The sequence below is a fragment of the Felis catus genome, chromosome C1 (assembly GCF_018350175.1).
Source record: "Felis catus isolate Fca126 chromosome C1, F.catus_Fca126_mat1.0, whole genome shotgun sequence".
Lineage (NCBI taxonomy): Eukaryota > Metazoa > Chordata > Mammalia > Carnivora > Felidae > Felis > Felis catus.
In genome coordinates this window covers 151,503,396-151,522,184 of record NC_058375.1, presented here as the reverse complement: position 1 = coordinate 151,522,184, position 18,789 = coordinate 151,503,396, and the positions used below count along the sequence as shown (strand labels likewise).

The 18,789-nt window shown below is 37.5% G+C and overlaps 1 protein-coding gene across 4 annotated transcripts in view; it reads left to right on the top strand.

Annotated features, from left to right (window-relative positions):
• IFIH1 (interferon induced with helicase C domain 1) overlaps positions 1-18,789 on the top strand; it is a 56,816-nt gene that overhangs the window by 7,228 nt on the left and 30,799 nt on the right. For 3 of the 4 annotated variants that reach the window (XM_011285346.4, XM_019838171.3, XM_006935321.5), the window contains exons 2-3: positions 2,114-2,282; positions 6,019-6,165. In XM_011285346.4, coding sequence (XP_011283648.2) covers positions 2,114-2,282; positions 6,019-6,165 — 316 coding nt within the window. The remainder of the gene's footprint in view (positions 1-2,113; positions 2,283-6,018; positions 6,166-18,789) is intronic. The other variant, XM_045033872.1, reaches the window with a different exon arrangement.

The window sequence follows — 18,789 nt, the reverse complement described above, 5'->3', positions numbered from 1 at the left end:
GTTTAAAAGAAATAGCAAGCCCTGGATATACCGAAATAAATTAATGCAAATAGACATAGCAGAACTAGAAATTAAAGACACTTTGTCCTGCACCCCTTGTTCAGAATGGCTGAGGTAAAACATTTATTTCCTAAGCGTCAGTTTTGAATATCTCAGTGGCTTTGAAAATGGTGCATAGTTTTAAGGGGGCTTGGCCCAGAGATTTGCTCCCCGCTACAATCCAGAGTTGCTACAAGTGACATTCGTCTTTTCTCTCATATTTGAATATAAGCCTTTATTAACACTGATGCTTAATTGCTCACTTATTAAACAATGTTTAAACATTGTTTAAAATTGTTCAGAAGGTGTTTGATCTTTTTATTCACTCATCAGTTGATGGACATTTGGGCTCTTTCCATAATTTGGTTAATGTTGATAACACTGCTATAAACGTTGGGTTACATGTGTCCCTGTGAATCAGCACTCCTGTATCCTTTGGATAAATTCCTAGTAGTGGTATTTCTGGGTCTTAGGGTGATTCTATTTTTAATTTTTTGAGGAACCTCCACACTGTTTTCCAGAGTAGTGCATCAGTTTGCATTTCCACCAACAATGCAAGAGTTCCCCTTTCTCCACATCCTTACCAACATCTGTTGTTTCCTGAGTTGTTAATTTTAGCCACTCTGACTGGTGTGAGGTGGTATCTCATTGTGATTTTGATTTGTATTTCCCTGATGATGAGTGATCTTGAGCATCTTTTCATGTGTCTGTTGCCATTTGGATGTCTTCTTTGGAAGAGTGTCTATTCATGCCTTCTGCCCGTGTCTTCACTGGATTATTTGTTTTTTGGGTGTTGAGTTTGATGAGTTCTTTATAGATTTTGGATACTAAACCTTTATCTGATATGTCGTTTGCAAATATCTTCTCCCATTCCATTGGTTGCCTTTTGGTTTTGGTGATTATTTCCTTTGCTGTGCAGAAGCTTTTTAACTTGATGAGGTCCCAGTAGCTTGTTGTTGCTTTTATTTCCCTTGCCTTTGGAGACATGTCACATAAGAAGTTGCTGTGGCTGAGGTCGAAGAGGTTGCCTATTTTCTCTATTAGGATTTTGACAGTTTCCTGTCTCACATTTAGGTCTTTCATCTATTTTGAATTTATTTTTGTGTATGGTGTAAGAAAATCATCTTGTTTCATTCTTCTGCATGTAACTGTCCAGTTCTCTCAACACCATTTGCTAAAGAGACATTTTTTCATTGGATACTCTTTCCTGCTTTGTCAAAGATTAGTTGGCCATACATTTGTGGGTCCAATTCTGGGTTCTCTGTTGTATTCCATTGGTCTATGTGTCTGTTTTTGTGCCAACACCATACTGTCTTGATGATTACAGCTTTGTAGTACAGGCTAAAGTCTGGGATTGTGATGACTCCAGCTTTGGTTTTCTTTTTCAGCATTACTTTGGCTATATGGGGCCAAATTTTAGGATTCTCTGCTCTAGCTCTGAGAAGAATGATGGTGCTATTTTTATTGGGATTGCATTGAACGTGTAGATTGCTTTGGGTAGTATCGACATTTTAACAATATTTGTTCTTCTAATCCATGAGCATAGAAGATATGGTATACATATACAATGGAATACTACTTGGCAACAAAAAAGAATGAAATCTTGCCATTGGCAACAACATGGATGGAAGTAGAAGGTATTATGCTAAGTGAAATAGGTCAGTCAGACAAAGACAGATATCATATGTTTTCACTCATTTGTGGAAGCTGAGAAACTTAACAGAAGACCATGGGGGAAGGGAAAGAAAAAATAATTACAGAGAGGGAAGCAAACTATAAGAGACTGTTAAATACAGAGAACAAACTGAGGGTTGTTGGGGATGGGGAAGGCAGGGAAATTGTGGGATGGGCATTGAGGAGGGCACTGGCTTGGATGAGCACTGGGTGTTTTGTGTAAGTGATGAATCACGAGAATCTACTCCTGAGGCTAAGAGCACACTGTATACACTGTATGTTAGCCAACTTGACAATAAATTATATTTTTTTAAAAAAGTAAATTTTAGAATAAAAAAATAAAATAAAAATGCAAAAAAAGATGTTTTTTTCCTTTTATCCTCCTTTTCCCTTAAAACAGATTTCTGCTGCAGAAAGCAATGGAAACGAATCAGGTGTAAGAGAGCTACTGAAAAGGATCGTGCAGAAAGAAAACTGGTTTTCTGCATTTCTGACTGTTTTGCGTCAAACAGAAAACTATGCCCTTGTCGAGGAGCTAACAGGCACCACTTGCTTTGGAAGCAATGCAGGTATCTTATTTTACTAAGAAAGAGTGTACATTTTTCCTAGTGATTGAGAGTTTAATGAAGAGTGTAGACACAACACTAAGCACTAAGATAGAATCAAAATTTCAAAACTGGAAGCAATTTGAGAGATCATCTATTTTTTTTTCCCCTTTGCAAATGAGGAAACTGTTGCCTGGGAAGAAATAAACTTACCAAAGGTCACAAAACTCAGCCAAGTGGGCCAGAATATTGGCAGCTGACCACTAGTCTAACACTGTTTCTATGACCCATCCTATATTGGAAACACAGTGATTACCTAAAAGTTTTACTCAAAATAATTGATACATTGATTAGACAACCAATAAATTGGAAGAAAATATTTTAGTGGCTATTACAACTCTGCTGCATAGTCTTCTGGACATTTATATCAATTTTTAAGGAATTTATTAAATATTTGTTAAAAGGTTAGTAATTACCAGCGTATCTCAAATTAATTCCTGTTTCTTTGATCCTTCAAATATGATAATAAAAGTAACATTTTAGAGCCCTTGCACATATATTATTTCTAAATTTAATGTAAACTACCATCTTATTTTTCTTTTCAGGGTATGGATCTTATGTTTTAAAAAATCTCATATGTAAGATAAATCAAAAGCTAATTGGTAATGAATGATTTAAATAGATTAGAGTCACTTCAGGCCTACTTGACTTTTTCTGTTAATCCAGTCATTCCATCATTTGTTCAATTAACATGGAATGAGTGTGAGACACTGTTCTAGGTGACATAGATGTGGACTTAAATGAGACACGCAAAGTTCCTATCGCCACATATGCCTTTCTAATGGAATAAGATACACAGTACACACTTTTCTAAGTTGTTTGTGTGGAATAAAAACAGATAGTTACTCAATTATTAGAATAAACAACATATTATATTTTTATTCTATATTATTTATAAAATAGCTTGATTTTGCCCAGTAGTTACAAATACACGCACACACACACACACACACACACACACACACACACACACACACACATATACATGTGTATGTATCTGTGTGTATATATATATATCTGTTGTATGTATGTATATACAGAGAGATAGGCAGACAGACACGCACACATCCATGATGAGTTCCCTTTCAGGACCTCATGGAACCATTTCCATCTATGACAAACATTCAAGGGCTTCAATTTCAAAGAGAAAGTGGCTGCAGTCTACATTTGTTTGTTCCCTGGGAAATATTGGTCTCAGTGTATCAAGTGATATTAGAAAGGGTAGCCTTTCGGGTCACAAGACCTTGTCATATCCATCCCTCACATTTGATGGTACCTACCCATTTTACAGTTGTGTTCAGCGGCTTCCTGTTTAGGATGGAGTCTAGAAGATCTGCTCCAAAGTGTCTTCTAGATTCCCCTGATATAGACAACATGTCTGGCCATATTTCTTTCTAAAATATTTTTAAGTTCCTCTAGACAAAAGCTTTGCTAGAAGGGTAGTGTAATTTTAAAAATTACAGTTCTTTGAACAAGAGTAGTGGGTGAATATAGTAAATCCCAGGTAATAGCTACATCGTTAACACCTCGTCCCATACACCTGGTGTTCTCATGCCTTCCTCTTACCTTTCTTTACTGCGGGCCACGACTTTGTGTTGTTATGAGGTCTTCATGTGTCTGTTTCAGAATGGCTTAGGAACTAAGCCCACGCACATATCTTGGCTGGTCAGGGCCACGCCCTTTGTAAAAGGGGGAAAGGCTTTGTGAAAAGAAAACAGTGGCACCAGCTATCCATCCCCCCTTCCTCCCTCACTGGTCCCACAGCAAGGCTCTCTTATGGTTGGGGCTTCTCCTTCATTCGACCACTGCAAGTGGTGACGCATGTTGACCCAGATATGAGGGCTTCCGTGAGGGCAGGGGGCAGCATGCGAAGGGGTCACTGAGCTTCCTCTGAAGGCTGGAAGGACAACACCAATCCCTGGATGGGGCAGCATTTGTGCAGTATCTCAACACCCCGACTGCAGGCAGGTTGCTCCTGATCAACTCACTCCAAAAAGTAGGGCTTAGTTTTTCATTTCCTCAGAACATCTAATCAGAGGAGTTGGGCTTTAAGTTTTGTTTCCTGAACTGTACCTCTTTGGATGGGAATCTAAGCATTTTTCTGGCCTTAATGACCAGAGTAACATTAGCTGTGACTATTCTTGTGGTGAGGAGCTGCTATGGATGAAACTGTGTTTCCCCAAAATCCATATGTTGAAGCCCTAATCTCTAATGTGACTGTTTCTATGGATAGGGCCTCCAAGGAGGTAATTAAGGTTAAATGAAGAGAGAAGGGTGAGCTGTAATCTGATAGGACTGTGGCTTTGTAAGAAGAGATCTCTGTCTCTTTCTCCACCATGTGAGGACACAGTGAGAAGGCGGCCTGCTGCAAAACTCATAGCAGACACCAACCTTGTTGGCACATTGATCTAGACTTCTGATCTCCAGCACTATGCGAAAGTAAAATTCTCTTGCTTACGTCATTCAGTCTATGGTATTTTGTTATTGTGGCCTGAGCTGACTGTTACAGCAGCCTAGGCTCCAGATCCTGATGCTTCTTGAATCCTGGCTCTTTTACTTCCCTCGATGTGTAACTCTAGAGCAAGTCCTTGCCCTCTCTGTGCCTCAGTTTACTCCTCTGTGCAATGGGGAGAATACTATTACCTATTACCTAGGGCTACTTTGAGGATTAAATGATTCAACACTTCTATCACACTTATATGATAAGGGTAAAATAAATTGATTATTATGATTATGAACCCCAAACAAAATGTGTACCTGCAGACATTGCCAAGTCATCTAACAGAGTCCAAAGTCACAACAATTTTCTTTAGGAAATTCTCCACACGCAGACATACTTTCTTTAAGATGGGCTAATCCGAAACGATACTTTAAGCAATTTTATTTATGGGATCAGTCTTCGCTGTTTGATTGTAGCTTCAAGAGGATAGAAACTTGATTTTTCTTTGTAGCTCACGTAGTCCCTTAAGAAAACACTCAAAACATGTTGGTTGAAGGAAGGAAGAAAGGCCGTTGGGAGAAATGGAGGGAAAGAGAAGGGAGGGATACAGAATATTTCATTGAATTCCTAAAAAATCTCCAGATATCCAAAATACATGAATTTAGGCTGACATTAAAGCATATGTACATCTCATATAGAACACATAGCGAGGGAACAAAATGGCAAGAGCACAAGCTAAAGAAAACCACCACCAAATTTGCATTTTCATAATTCAGCCTTAAATATAACTTTGTATCACTGCATCCGTGGCTTACCTCCTACCAGTAATGGTCAGCTAGGACATCATCATGCTCTTTTTGTGACTAGCATAATACTTATTTTACTGTCTTTTTAGATAAAATTTAACCATTACAAAAGAATTACTCACTGTGTCCACATTAAAAATAGAAATACTGTATCATAACAAAAAATATGTTCCTCGCTTTTCAAAATGTCAAAGTATGAAAGTATATTCTGGCAAATTTCTCCTAGAAACTTCCACTTGGTTTTCACAATAACAATAACAGCTATTTATATTGTGTAGAAACTTGCATTACCGTACAATTTACGTTCTGTTTAGAATTTCAAAGTACTTCAGTCTATGCAGGTAAATGCCTATTCGGAGCTCCTGTTTTGTTTTCAGGATAGCAATCACAGTTATGCAGACTCTATAAAAACTTGCATTGCACTATTGTTTACAGTCTCATGCTGTATTCATAGGGACTGAGAGTTTATCACAAGAAGATGGCCCTGAAGTTAAAGAGGGGGTTCTTGTAGCCACGGGTCAGCTGAGTCCAGACAAAGAAGGTCGGGACACGGAGACTCACTCACTGGAATCGTCTTTTGCGGATCCTTGTGTCACTTCAGGTATTTGGAACCCGCACACATTTTACAGCATTTTACTAATTACGACTTCCAGAAACAATCAGTGGGTGGATTGATGACATCACGATCTGTTAAACAGAGGGAGAAAATTCAGGCTTTGGGGTTTTGCAAGCGTTTTTATTAAAATCTTATTTCTAGACAAGATTACATTTTTCTTTGTGGTTAAAAATGTTTTCATAACTAATGCAATATTAATGTGATGAATATGAACACATTTGGTTCTAATTTTGCCTTACAAGGTATCCATGGTCTTTGTGATGTGATAGGCATTTATAAGCATACCTTATTTATAAGCATACCTATACCTTATTATTGTTCATAGTTTTTCATAGTTTTCAAATACTTTCAAATGTATGAATTAGTTTGATTCATCCAAAGCTCTGAGAAAGTAAAAGGCCGTTCATTATCTTTTTCTTATTTCATAGACTGGGATGTCTCAGAGAGGTTCAGTTTTTGTAGATACCAAAAGCAAGGCTGTAGAAAGGCAGATGAGGGGAGGCTAAACTGGGGTTGGCTTGATTTGCAGTAACTAATTGGTGACAGAACTGTTTACCGCCATGACCACCTTTCTGATATGAGAAGTCACTGGAACAATAATACCAATTTAATTACATTTCCTTCCCTAATTTTCTCACGATAGGAAGATCTTTCTCCCTTCCCCTTTCCCCACCTAAGGGCCGCATTCTGTTTTCATAGGAAATAGTCATTTAAAAGAAACAATTTTTCAGGATCTGTAGTGTGCTGGTAAATGTTGAACAAGCAAGTGTCTGGGAGGAAAGAAGGGAAGTCCTGACTTGTAGCATTTGCCAGTCCTCACAGGGCAAATGCTCCCACTAAAGCTGGTGTCAAACCTCCAACATCATGTCCCTGAGTTGAGAAGAGAAAAGAGGGCGCTCACCATGGTGTTAGCATTTCCAGGATGCAGACACGAGGGGCGTAAACAGCATCAACGTCACGGATGATAGTAAATTTCAGGAACACGATAAGGAAGTGATGAGTTTTAAGTATTCATTACCTTGATTTCAGTACAATTTATTTAATTATACATTTATATAATTCATTTGCTAATGGTTATTTATGTATGTATGTATGTATTTCTAGAGCTTGAGGGAGAGAGAGTGTGTGCAAGCAGGGAAGGGGCAGAGAGAGAGGGAGAGAGTCTCAAGCAGGCTTCAGGCTCAGTGTGGAGCCGAAGATACAGGGCTCAACCTCGAAACCGTGAGATTGTGACCTGAGCCGAAATGAAGAGTCAGTCGCTTAACCAACTGAGCCACCCAGGTGCCCCTATATAATTTAATTTTTAAAATGACTGTGTTTGACAGCCTGCTCACAAAATTCCTGAAGATTTAACAATTGGTTTTTGCGAGCCCGTTTAAGCTGACTCCATCACACCACTGCAGAGTTCACTATTTTTTCTCCATTTTTTAAAAATAATCTCGGGGCGCCTGGGTGGCTCAGTCGGTTAGGCGGCCGACTTCGGCTCAGGTCATGATCTCGCGGTCCGTGAGTTCCAGCCCCGCGTCAGGCTCTGTGCTGACAGCTTGGAGCCTGGAGCCTGTTTCAGATTCTGTGTCTCCCTCTCTCTGACCCTCCCCTGTTCATGCTCTGTCTCTCCCTGTCTCAAAAATAAATAAAACGTTAAAAAAAATAAAATAAAAAAAAAATAATCTCTAACCCGAGGGTGGTGCTCGAACTCACAGCCCTGAGATGAAGAGTCCCATACTTCACTGACTGAGCAAGCCAGGTGCCCCCCAAAGTTTACTATTTTCTACTTCAGAAAAGTAATACAGTTGCATTGCAGAATACTTGGAAAATGTGAAAACATACAAGGAAAAAGTCACCCATACTCCAGCAATGTAGATCTATTACTCTTAACATTTGGGTTATCTATCCTTCTAATCTTTTTACATAAGTGAATGTTTTATACATGGTGGCATTTCTCCTGTGTTCCTAGGTATTCTTCCACAGCCTGGTTTTTAGTGACTTAATAATATTTCCATTTATTGGATGATTTATAATTAATTAATCAATTGTTAATATGTAGGATGTTTAAAAATCTCTACATTGTGAACAAGTCCCTTAATATCTATGTTTCAATTTAATTCCTTTTTTTAAATTTAATTCTTAAAAGCATATTACATAACTGGAATTTCTGGATCAAATGATCTCTACAATATTAAAATGCCTGATACTTAATGTCAAATTACCTCCAGAAACTTGTACCAAATTACATGTTCTTCGGGAGTATAAGAGACTGTGTATTGCCCTGATGTCTCTTCTACAAGAAGAGGTAATTCTTCAAACTTTGCCAATTTGGTATCTTGCTACTTGAATTTGAATTTTTTGATTTCCAATGAAAAGCATTTTTATAAGTTTATTCTTTTTGTTGTTGCTAATTGCCTATTTTTCTGTTAGTGTATTAATATTCTTCTTGATGGTTTATATGAACTATGTGAAACATGTAGGATAGCAATCTTGTCATAAGTAGCACGAGTGTGTATTATAGTTTCCCTGCTATTCAAGCTTGTGCCTTGTTTACAGTTTTTTTGTGTGTTTTCTCTTCTCTTCTCTTCTCTTCTCTTCTCTTCTCTTCTCTTCTCTTCCCTCTTTTCTTTTCTTTTTTCTTTTCTTTTTTTCTTTTCTTTTCTTTTCTTTCCTTTCCTTTTTTCTTTCTTTTTTTTTTTTTTTTAATGCAGTGCTTCTCAGGCTTTCCTGTGTGTCTGAATCACCTAGGGGAGCCGGTCTTACTGAAATGCATTCTGATTTAGTAGGTCCTGTGTGGGGCCTGAGATTCTGTGTTCCTCACATGCTCCCAGGTGACACTGTACTGCTGGTCCTGGACCACACGTTAGGTAGTCAGGCTTAATATATAGAATAGCAAAAACTTGAATTCTAGAGGGTTTTTTTTTTTTTCATTTGAGCAGCTGCACTTTCTTTCAGAAATCATGATCTGATAGGAATGCCAAAATGTACTATCTGAATGTAGGTTTGTCACATTTTAACATACTTCCTTGGTAGGCTACCTGACGTCTCCGTGGGTTACTGGCTACTTTCTAAATCCACACTAGAAAGAATCAAAGACAGGACTGAAGCTGGCAGACGATCCTGCATCTCAAATGCGAGTTTTTCATCAAAGGTTGCCCGCAATGCCTCTCATCAGCCTGTAGTTTATGTATCTACAGAGGATTCTGAGTCTCAAAGTGAACAAAATTAAAGGCAAAACTTTAAATTTTTTCTATTTTCTTACTAGTTCATATAAAACTTTAAGTTGCATTTTGTGAAAAAAAAAATCTACAACGTAATAATGGCCTTAGGGGACAGAAAGGGTTTTTTGTGTGCGTGTTTGTTTTGTTTTTTACCCCTCTTGTCTTCCCTCTCACCCTCCCTCCCATTTGACCTCTGTACCTTTTGATTCTTTCATGTAACAAATATTTATTTAACTACTGTCACGTGCCAGGCATGCAGTGTTCAGTGTTTAGCACTGCAAATACCGTGGGGGAACGTAAGAGAGGTGGGCTTCTGCTCTCATGGAACGTTCAACTGATGGGCACGTCAGTCAAACAGTAGCCACTATATGGCTGCACAGTAAGTGCTAATAACAGTCATACAGTAAATGCAAGTACAGCCTATTAAAACATGTGCTAGTCTGAGAACCTGTGAAAGTATAGTACGCTAACAGTGATCTGACGACTCCACCCAATCCACAGACTTTAACGACCTTCAGGTCTGTAGGATCCTTATGCCGTATGGACTTCCCTGTGCACATGGGAGCAAGTCAGTCCAATCCCTTCTAGCCCTTTTCAGAGAAGTAACGGAGGGTAATTTATTTATTAAAATGTAGTTCCTTAACCTTAGGCCTTAGACACCACTACTCATAGATGCTATGGATCATTCCAAGTGTGTGTTTATTTTCTTATTGCTCTCCAGAACTAAGATGACGGATATAAATAACTTTTAAAGTACCATTAGCCCAAAGCAGCTACTGATGTTTTTTTGCTTCAAGTTTTTGTTGCAAAATTTACGGTAGGAAGATTTTGCCTATCCTGTCATCCTTTCGTAGAGTTAGCAATCAAAATAAAGGAGGAGTTATCCCATAGTTTCTGATATGCATTTGCATAATTTTGTTTTTTGTATTTTATCGATACTGGTAATGTATAATCTTTATTTTGAATTCTAATATATTGGATTAGGATTTCATATACAGCTCAAATATAGTCAATGCTACCAAAGTAGCATTGAAAGAAACGTATTACTTAAGCTGCACACATTCTATAAATATGATTTTTCATATGCAGAAAGAAAAAATGTGACTTGAATTATCTCTAATTTTAAATTGACTCCTCTAATTTTTATTTCTGAACCAGTTTCTAAAATATTTTTTCAGTGCATAGTCTTGGTGCATACAAATGGTAATTATTTATAGCTTCAATGCAAAGATTCCTTGTATGTTGTTTGTTAGCCCTTTTTACTCCTTGACACACCTGACAGGGTGAGATCTACTACCGCTAGGAACGGTAGCCCACCCTGAAACCAATTTGAATCCCATTTCTCCTTCATCCTTGGGGTGATGTATCAGGATTCCCTAGTAGATGGCTCTGGAGAGTGATTTTGTCCTGACTCCACACTGGGGGCTGGCATTGTTCTTCCTCCCTCCTTCCAACTCTGTGCTTCCCATTCAAAACTGGTTAATAATTGAGATATACCAATTTTTAAAATTTGCCTTCTTCCAAATTAACCCAATAATTTCAAAAGGATATTTGAATAGTTCTCAGACTATGAGTAGAATTTTAATGCTGGATGTTATAGTCCTGCTTTCTAAAGTCACTGGCCATCTCTCATAACGAGAAAAATATTGGAAAACCCCCAACTCCCAAGAAAACATCAGAGGAACACAAAGCCCACGTTCATTTTCTTCCATTGAAAATATTTTAATTATAGAAAATACAAAGTTAGCTGGATTATTTTAATTCTATAGGCTTTCAGTAAAATTTGTTGTACAATTTTAATAGTCTATTTTTAATAGTCTTTAATAGACTGTTTTTAATAGTCTGCTGTTACTGCTTTCTCCAAACAAGCACGTGGTTCTTCTACACCGACCTTTACATTATACTATTTCAGGAATCAATGATCTATAATAAAATAAAAGTAAAGAAAATGAGATTCAAAACAAAATAAAACGCGTATTTGTAATAAACTTACTTTTATGCAGAATTTCACATAAAATCTCCCAGACTTCTTTTATCATTCTGTCTTGGATCTTGGTTAGGAAAACTAGAAAATGCCAGTACCTCAGGTCGGCCAGCAGAGGGCGCTTTTACATTAAAAAGAGAATGGGATTCACTGTTCCAGTGTGGAAGATTATAATGTAACTGTAGAATGTGCCATGTGTGAATATACAGTGCGCATGACTGTGAATGCATGTGTATATTTTGATTTATATATTCGTTCACGTGAAGATTTTAAAATTCCACCCCAGCTAATGAGCTTACCAACCTGCTTGTTTTCAGACTTTAATACCTTCTTTTTCATATTCCCCCATATGTTCCACTCCTTAGGTTTATCCGGTGACATTATGCTTTGGAATATATTGTGGATATATTTTGCATAGATCATGTTCTGTAGGAGGGGTTTAAAAATTGACCTTTATAAAACAGCCTCCTTCTCCCTGGCCCAATCTGTTATAGCACTTTTTTTGTTGTTGTTTTGTTTTGCCTTTTTATAGACCAAAGTCCAATCTTAGATTTGGTCTATACTAATTTCTGTAAAAATGCCACAAAATTTATCCTTGCACTTGAGGACCAGAATAATGTTTTATGGCACCAGCCTCTAGAAATTTAGAGATTTTTAGAATCTCTAGAAAAAAAAAATACCATATAGCATTTAAGACCTCAGTGGAAAAGATGATCGATAAAGCAACATACAATAAGATTGTGTCAAAATAACCCACACTATTACAGGATTGGTTTGACTTCAGATAACTAGCCTTTACTTCTATATTTTGCTAAATTTAAGTACATTAATTATTAGAACTAGAAATACTACTGAGGCAATCTAAAAGGCAAATACTAATTTGAGCTGAGAGAGAGAGAGAGAGAGATGCTGTCCCTGCTGATGTTAGTGTTTGCTAAAGGTTAATATGGGTTTCTATTTTATTTGAAACCTACCTGGAGCTATCTAAGTTACTTATATGACTTCTAATCACTTAATAGTTCCACGAGGGTTGTTGTTCATATCTCAGGAATGAGGCCATAGGTATTTTGACAGAAAGGCTATCCCTGGTGTGCAGCTATGACATACTGGATTTATTTTCCTGACATCCTTTCATGGCTACAAACCAAAAACTTTTTTTTTTTTTTAGCACCGTTTTAACAAAGGCGGCGGGTTTTATTTCAGTTTGATGCTCGGGCCTTACCTTCTCTATTTAGCATGCGGATGAAGACAAGAAGCCAGAGAGTGAGTTCGTCAGGTCTTGTTACCGAGAGAATCGAGCCCTGGGGGTATTGCCTTCACCCTCAAAGAGTTTAGAACCCAGTTCCAGAAAACAAGTTATGGCCCCCCAAAGAGAAACAGTCACTGTCCAGAGCGAAAGAGAGAATGTGTTGAGGGACGAGGAGGGAGGACTTGGGAAGGAAGGAAGATGCAGAGATAGCCTCCCCGAGGAGGAAGCGGAGACTTCCGTTCATCCAGTCCTGGGTTGGGTCTGTGCACAGAAGCGGCAGGCAGCATTTCAGACCGCATGGGCACTGTGAGCAAGAGAGTAGGTGTAGGAAAGTTCAAAGTATGTTTAGGGTGAGGGGTGTTAATAATGCGGAGGGCTCTGCATGTGTGGGAGCAGGGCTTGTGGGGAAAGTCTCCATACTGCTCAGTTTTGCAGTGAATCTGAAACTGCCCTGACAACAGTCTATACAAAATGAATCTAGCTGTAGTAAACACAACAAAATTCTATAACTATGGATGTAGGAAAATAATTCGGTTAAGAGGGGAGCATTTATGGAGGAGGGTGGGTGAGATAAGACTTCTTATATCAATGAGTGTTAATGGGTTTCTCCATAGTTTTTATAAATGATTTTTCTAAGGCAAAAAAAATACTCTTACAAGTTTATCATTCATCATTTGGCCAATTATGAAATATTAGCACGATGCACGCCTGATCGTTTTAGATGATGTTTGTGGGAGAGTCCTTAATCGGAGGAGTGAATCCTCTGGGTAGCTGGAACCGGCTCCCACTGGCTTGCACGAGCCAGATGCACACATCTCTTCTCAGCTCCACTCTGTGACATCATGCTGGGAGCTTGAAATCAGCCCTGGCAGGAATATTTACACCATGGAAATTAACAGACGCTTCTATATCGTGGCTTTTCCCCCCAAACAGCTGGCCATTGAGCATTTATCGGGACAACCTTAAATGTATCTCCCCATACTTGCCTCACATTTGCTTAAGCCTGCTTAACTTGAATACTTCTTCCTAAGGGGTGCTTACCAGCCGAATTAGTTTCCAATTCATCTTCTAGCTGGCCATCCCTAAACCTTGTTACTGCCAAGACTTACTTCCCATGTGGTCATGTAGCTTTTCACTCATAACTTTTTCACTCTGGGACTTTTTGCCTCTGTTACTGACTGGCAGTGAATGAATGGGTCTGGTGGATATGGTTATCCCCACAACCCTGTATTTTAATAACTGTCTTTATATATTGAGACTCAAGTCCAAAGGCTAAAGGGTCTAGATGATTTAAGCCAACACTATTACTTACACACAATTCAAATGTAATTCTGACGGAAACATTTCGGCAGTATAAATTCTATAAACAGGAGCAAGGAGCTCCGTGGATAGCCATGTGGGCCTGTGGCTCTAGGAGAGTTTTTTTCTCTTTGGGGAACTCATTTCCTAGAAGCTTGGATCCAGGAGAGAATATGCAAGGTGGGTGGAGGTGGCTTCTCTCCATTCTGCGGGAACACATGTTCCCTGGCACGGAGAGCAGAATCTGACAGACCAAAATGTGAGCGTGTGTGTGTGTGTGTGTGTGTGTGCGCGCACACACACACACGCACAAATCCATATACATAGAGCTGAAAATAAAAGTCATCTATTTCCTCTCAAAAAAGATTAAGGATAAGTTATTTCAAAAGAAAAGGAGTGTTTGAGTGTTAGGATACTTTGCATTTTAGAAAAAAAAAAAGACAAGAGGTCTTCGCAATGTGTCTGATCCAATTATAGGAGCCCACAGAAAAGCACAGAGTCAAAGGAACCCACAGTAGGAGGAGAGTCCAGAATAACTTTATTGGTGGTCTTGAGGGGTTTGGCTAGTATAGCTCCTCAAAGAAGAGGAAGGGAAAAGAAAGAAAGTGATAAAGGTTTATCTTAGTCCCCAGTGTACACATCACAAAAAGCCTGCTTTTTCCGTATGGGCAATACTCAACTGTTGTTCATTTTTAAGTACCAGTAAGAGCTATCGAAACAGACAGGACCCTGAGAGAGAGAGAGAGAGAGAGAGAGAGAGAGAAGAAGAAGAAGAAGAAAGAAAGAAAGAAAGAAAGAAAGAAAGAAAGAAAGAAAGAAAGAAAGAAAGAAAGGTGGGAGGGAGGAAGGAAGGGAAGAAAGAGAAAAGAAGAAAGAAAGAAAGAAAGAAAGAAAGAAAGAAAGAAAGAAAGAAAGAAAGAAAGAGGAAGGAAGAAAGAGAGAAAGAAAAACTAAATAAGTATTATTAGTAGTATGAAAATAAACACACTTAGGAAGCCCACGCAGTAGTTTTGGGCATGCCCATACATGCACATGTGTTTGAATCTTGAGGGCTACTCTTCGACATTCCAGGGTGCGTGGGTTATGAAACCAGGCAAAGGGGAAGAGCTAAAGAGGTGAAGCTAAAATGCACCACAAGGTCAGAACTACAATAAACATCAAAGTACTGTGACAAGTGAAATTAGATTATTTGCAGACCTTGTAAGCACTACCTCTCAGGGGGAATGGGATCTGCTGGTGCCCTTCTTTCTCAACGAGTACAGGCCCTGGCCCCTTGCACTGCTTCCTGCTCTAATACAAAACCACTTTTCGGCAAAGAGAATGTATGACAGCCAGGGGTAAAAAAAAAGAGAAGTATTCTGTGGGGTGAGAAACACATCTAGATTGAAAATGGGGGGGGGGGGGGCATTACCTGTCAGGAATAGAAGTAAGAACCAATCTGTATCTTACCTAATGAAGCTTAGCCCTTAGGTTGAATAAACAATATCCGTACAAATTAATTGTTATAATAGCACTGGCCAGTAGAGGGCATACTTTACATTGAAATAGATCTAAAAAGGCCTTCAACCAAGAGGTTTTTTTCATATGAATTTTTTTTTAACTTCAATATTTTTGGTTCTAAATGGTTTAAAAATATTTTAAAGTATTTAAAGTCTAGAAGATGTTAAATGTGAAATTTCTCAGATTCCAGGTAATATTTCTGCTTTATTAGTAAAATATTCAAGTTGTGATTGCAAAATGAGGCATTTTTTCCATGGCTTACGGACTGGTCTTAGGATCATTGTACTCAGAGCTGTTCTTTTTTTGTGCTGTTTACAAAGTTATTACAGAAAATCCTATCTTTTAATTGGATGAGTATCATTTTCTTTCATTCCAAAAAAGTTTGATATAAATAACTGCTTTTTTCTTTTCTTTTTTTTTTTTTTTAACAGTTAGGAATTACCAACATTTTCTAATCTGTTTTGTAGCCAGCTTTGATATTTTCCCTAGAGGAAATGACAGCTATATAAAAGTTAACTAAACTTATTATATAATGTAACTCCAATATTCAAAAGCCCATTTAAGTAGCAACTTCATGAGAATTTAAGATTTGTTCCTCTTCAAGATTCATTTCCTTTATCTAACATAATCACTCTCAAAATAAATGAGAAAATAGAAACTACTATCCGTATTTTAAAATTTTAAGAAAAAAAAAGGTTAAGTCACTTGTTAGCAGTGGCTGAGCTCAGATCTGGAGACCGATCTGTTTGACTCCATAGCACATGTTCTTTTCATGGCAACACCCTGCCTCCAATTGACTACTCTATTTTATCTGATCTATTTTAAAATCATAGACACGTGACTTTACTCATCAAGACATAAGTCCAGATTGACGTACTGTGAAAAGTACAAAAGATGAAACAAAATAATCCTATATAAATCAATTACAGGAATTCTTGGCTTATAAACTCAATAGCTTGGTTTAATTTTGGCATCACACAATCACTTGATCTGACCTTATGTGTGTGTGTGTGTGTGTGTGTGTGTGTGTGATTTTTTTAAACATGATTTCTCTTAAGTGACTGCAGGAAGAGAATCTCTGGGAAAGACATTTTTAATGTTATGGGAGTTTCAATATATTTTCTTTTATTGTTCAAGTTATTTCCTCTAGTACTTCTCTTTCTATGAAATAAAAAAATATATATCAAATGCATAAAAATTCGCTGCCTAGGAAACAAAATTATTTTTGTGTTGAGAAAGTAGAGATTTTATATATCCTCAAAATGACAAAGAAATAAACCTCTATATATTCACTTTCATTTTCATAATTATCTCCAGCAGAATTATTCCAATTAATTTTGTTTAACAAGGATGGAAGTGTTCCTCTTTTATATATGTGCAGAAAAGAAAATTTCAAAAATAAGTGTGGATGTTTAAATGTAAACGAAAGTCTATCGATGAAATCAGAAATGTGAGCAAAATAAAACAATCTCTCTAGCTTTTTTTCCCCTTGAGAAGATAAACCATTTCAAAATTCGACATTACAATGAAAATGTCTATATGCTTTAAAACGACAACAAAAACCAACTTTCATTTCACTTAACGCTATTAGATATAGGATTGTTTGCTTGTTTACAAAGCTTCACACAAAGCGTCAGCCATTGCGTGCTATCAAATAAAAAGCACTGGAATAGTGACTGGACTCGGATCCAGAAATTGGGGCCTCCTAGCTCGGCCCCATTATGGCTGTGTGGTCAGGATAAATCATTTAACTTCTCTGAGCCTTGGTTTCTCATCTATAAAACTGAGGTGACAATGGATATCTACCACACAGAATGTTGAGGTTTAAAATGTAATTTACATCTGTGAAGGTACTGAGCTCAGTGTTTTCTTAACACACTGCAGATTTGTTTGTTAAGATCAAAATAATCCAGGTAACAAACTTAATTAATAATACCCTATTTGGGGTCACAACTTTCTTTAATATTTATAAATCAATCATGCACGTTGTGTTAAATAGCTTCCCCAAGCTTATACATGTTAGAACAGAGCTTGGGGAAAACTTTGACTTTACATATACACAAAATAGTTTTAAGATTGTTGTTGAATTGCTAATGATTAGAGAATCAAATGAAAATCAAGTGCATCACACTTAATGGGAAACAAAGATACAAAGGGTTAATTTTAGATAACACTTGTTAGTATTTTCCAGTATTTTTGGTGTTATCTTCAGTTCTCAATACCCTATTTAAAATAACAAACGAAAAGCATGTCAAAATTTACTTTTTTGCTTCAGAAATCCTAGTCTGTATTTCTAGATCTAGAATTATCCTTGCAATGACATTTTCCCCATCTCATTTTACACCTTGCCTTTTCCTTATAAATCTTATTCTCTTTTCATCAGTACATCTGCCCCAAACGCTCTTCTGCTTGACAGTTCTATCCCACACTCGCCTCTAAGCTTCTAACAAGGCATACCTTTGGGAATTGCAAAGTGCCATATTTAAAATCTCTCAGTGAGATATACAGGTTTTCCCGTGTAGTCATAAGGGATTCCTCAAATCTGAGTTTGAGAGCTAATCTACGACAACTGGTAGGCACAGTATTTTCAAATTAGTATATTTGTGTTGTGCTAATATACTTAAACAATATGCGTGTCCGTTGAGAATTTTTCCACAAATTCCTTATCAGCTTTCTTTGAACTTAAAAAAAAAGATATCTTACATATTTGATTGGCATCATTATATTTCCCGCTAACTAGGCTTATTGGAAGGGAGATGTCGCAGATGTCGTAGATGCTCAATGGAGTACTAGTCAGCAATAAAAAGGAACAGATTAGTGATATGAAAACAAGGATGCATCTTGAACGTGTTAGGCTAAGTTAAAGAAATCAAACAGAGGCTACGTATTGTGTGAATCCGTTTATATGATTTTCTGGAGAAGGCAAAGCTATAGGGGTAGAAATTAAATCAGGGACTGCTAGGGGGCAGCACGAGGAAAATGAAAACAAAGGGGCTTGAGGGGACTTCTGAGGTGATAGAAAAATCTTGATTGTGATGATGGTTGCAAAACCATATACATGTGTCAGTGTCGACAAACTAAACCTACCTAAAAAAAACAACCTAAAAAGAATGATTTTTATATTATCTAAATTGTACCTTAATACACCAACTTAAAAAAAAAAAAAACTGGTTAAGGAAAAAGAAGATACTTGTAGTTTTGAGGAGTTGTATATGGTCTTTTTCCAGAGAAATTTTATTGATAATATACTATGTGTGTGTTTCAACGGGTTCTGTTACTAGCCCTAAATGGGTGGCACTCACACTAGTTTCAAATAGCTAGCGGCTACTTTATGTAATTTGTTTTGTGCATTTGGGAGCTTTAGCATG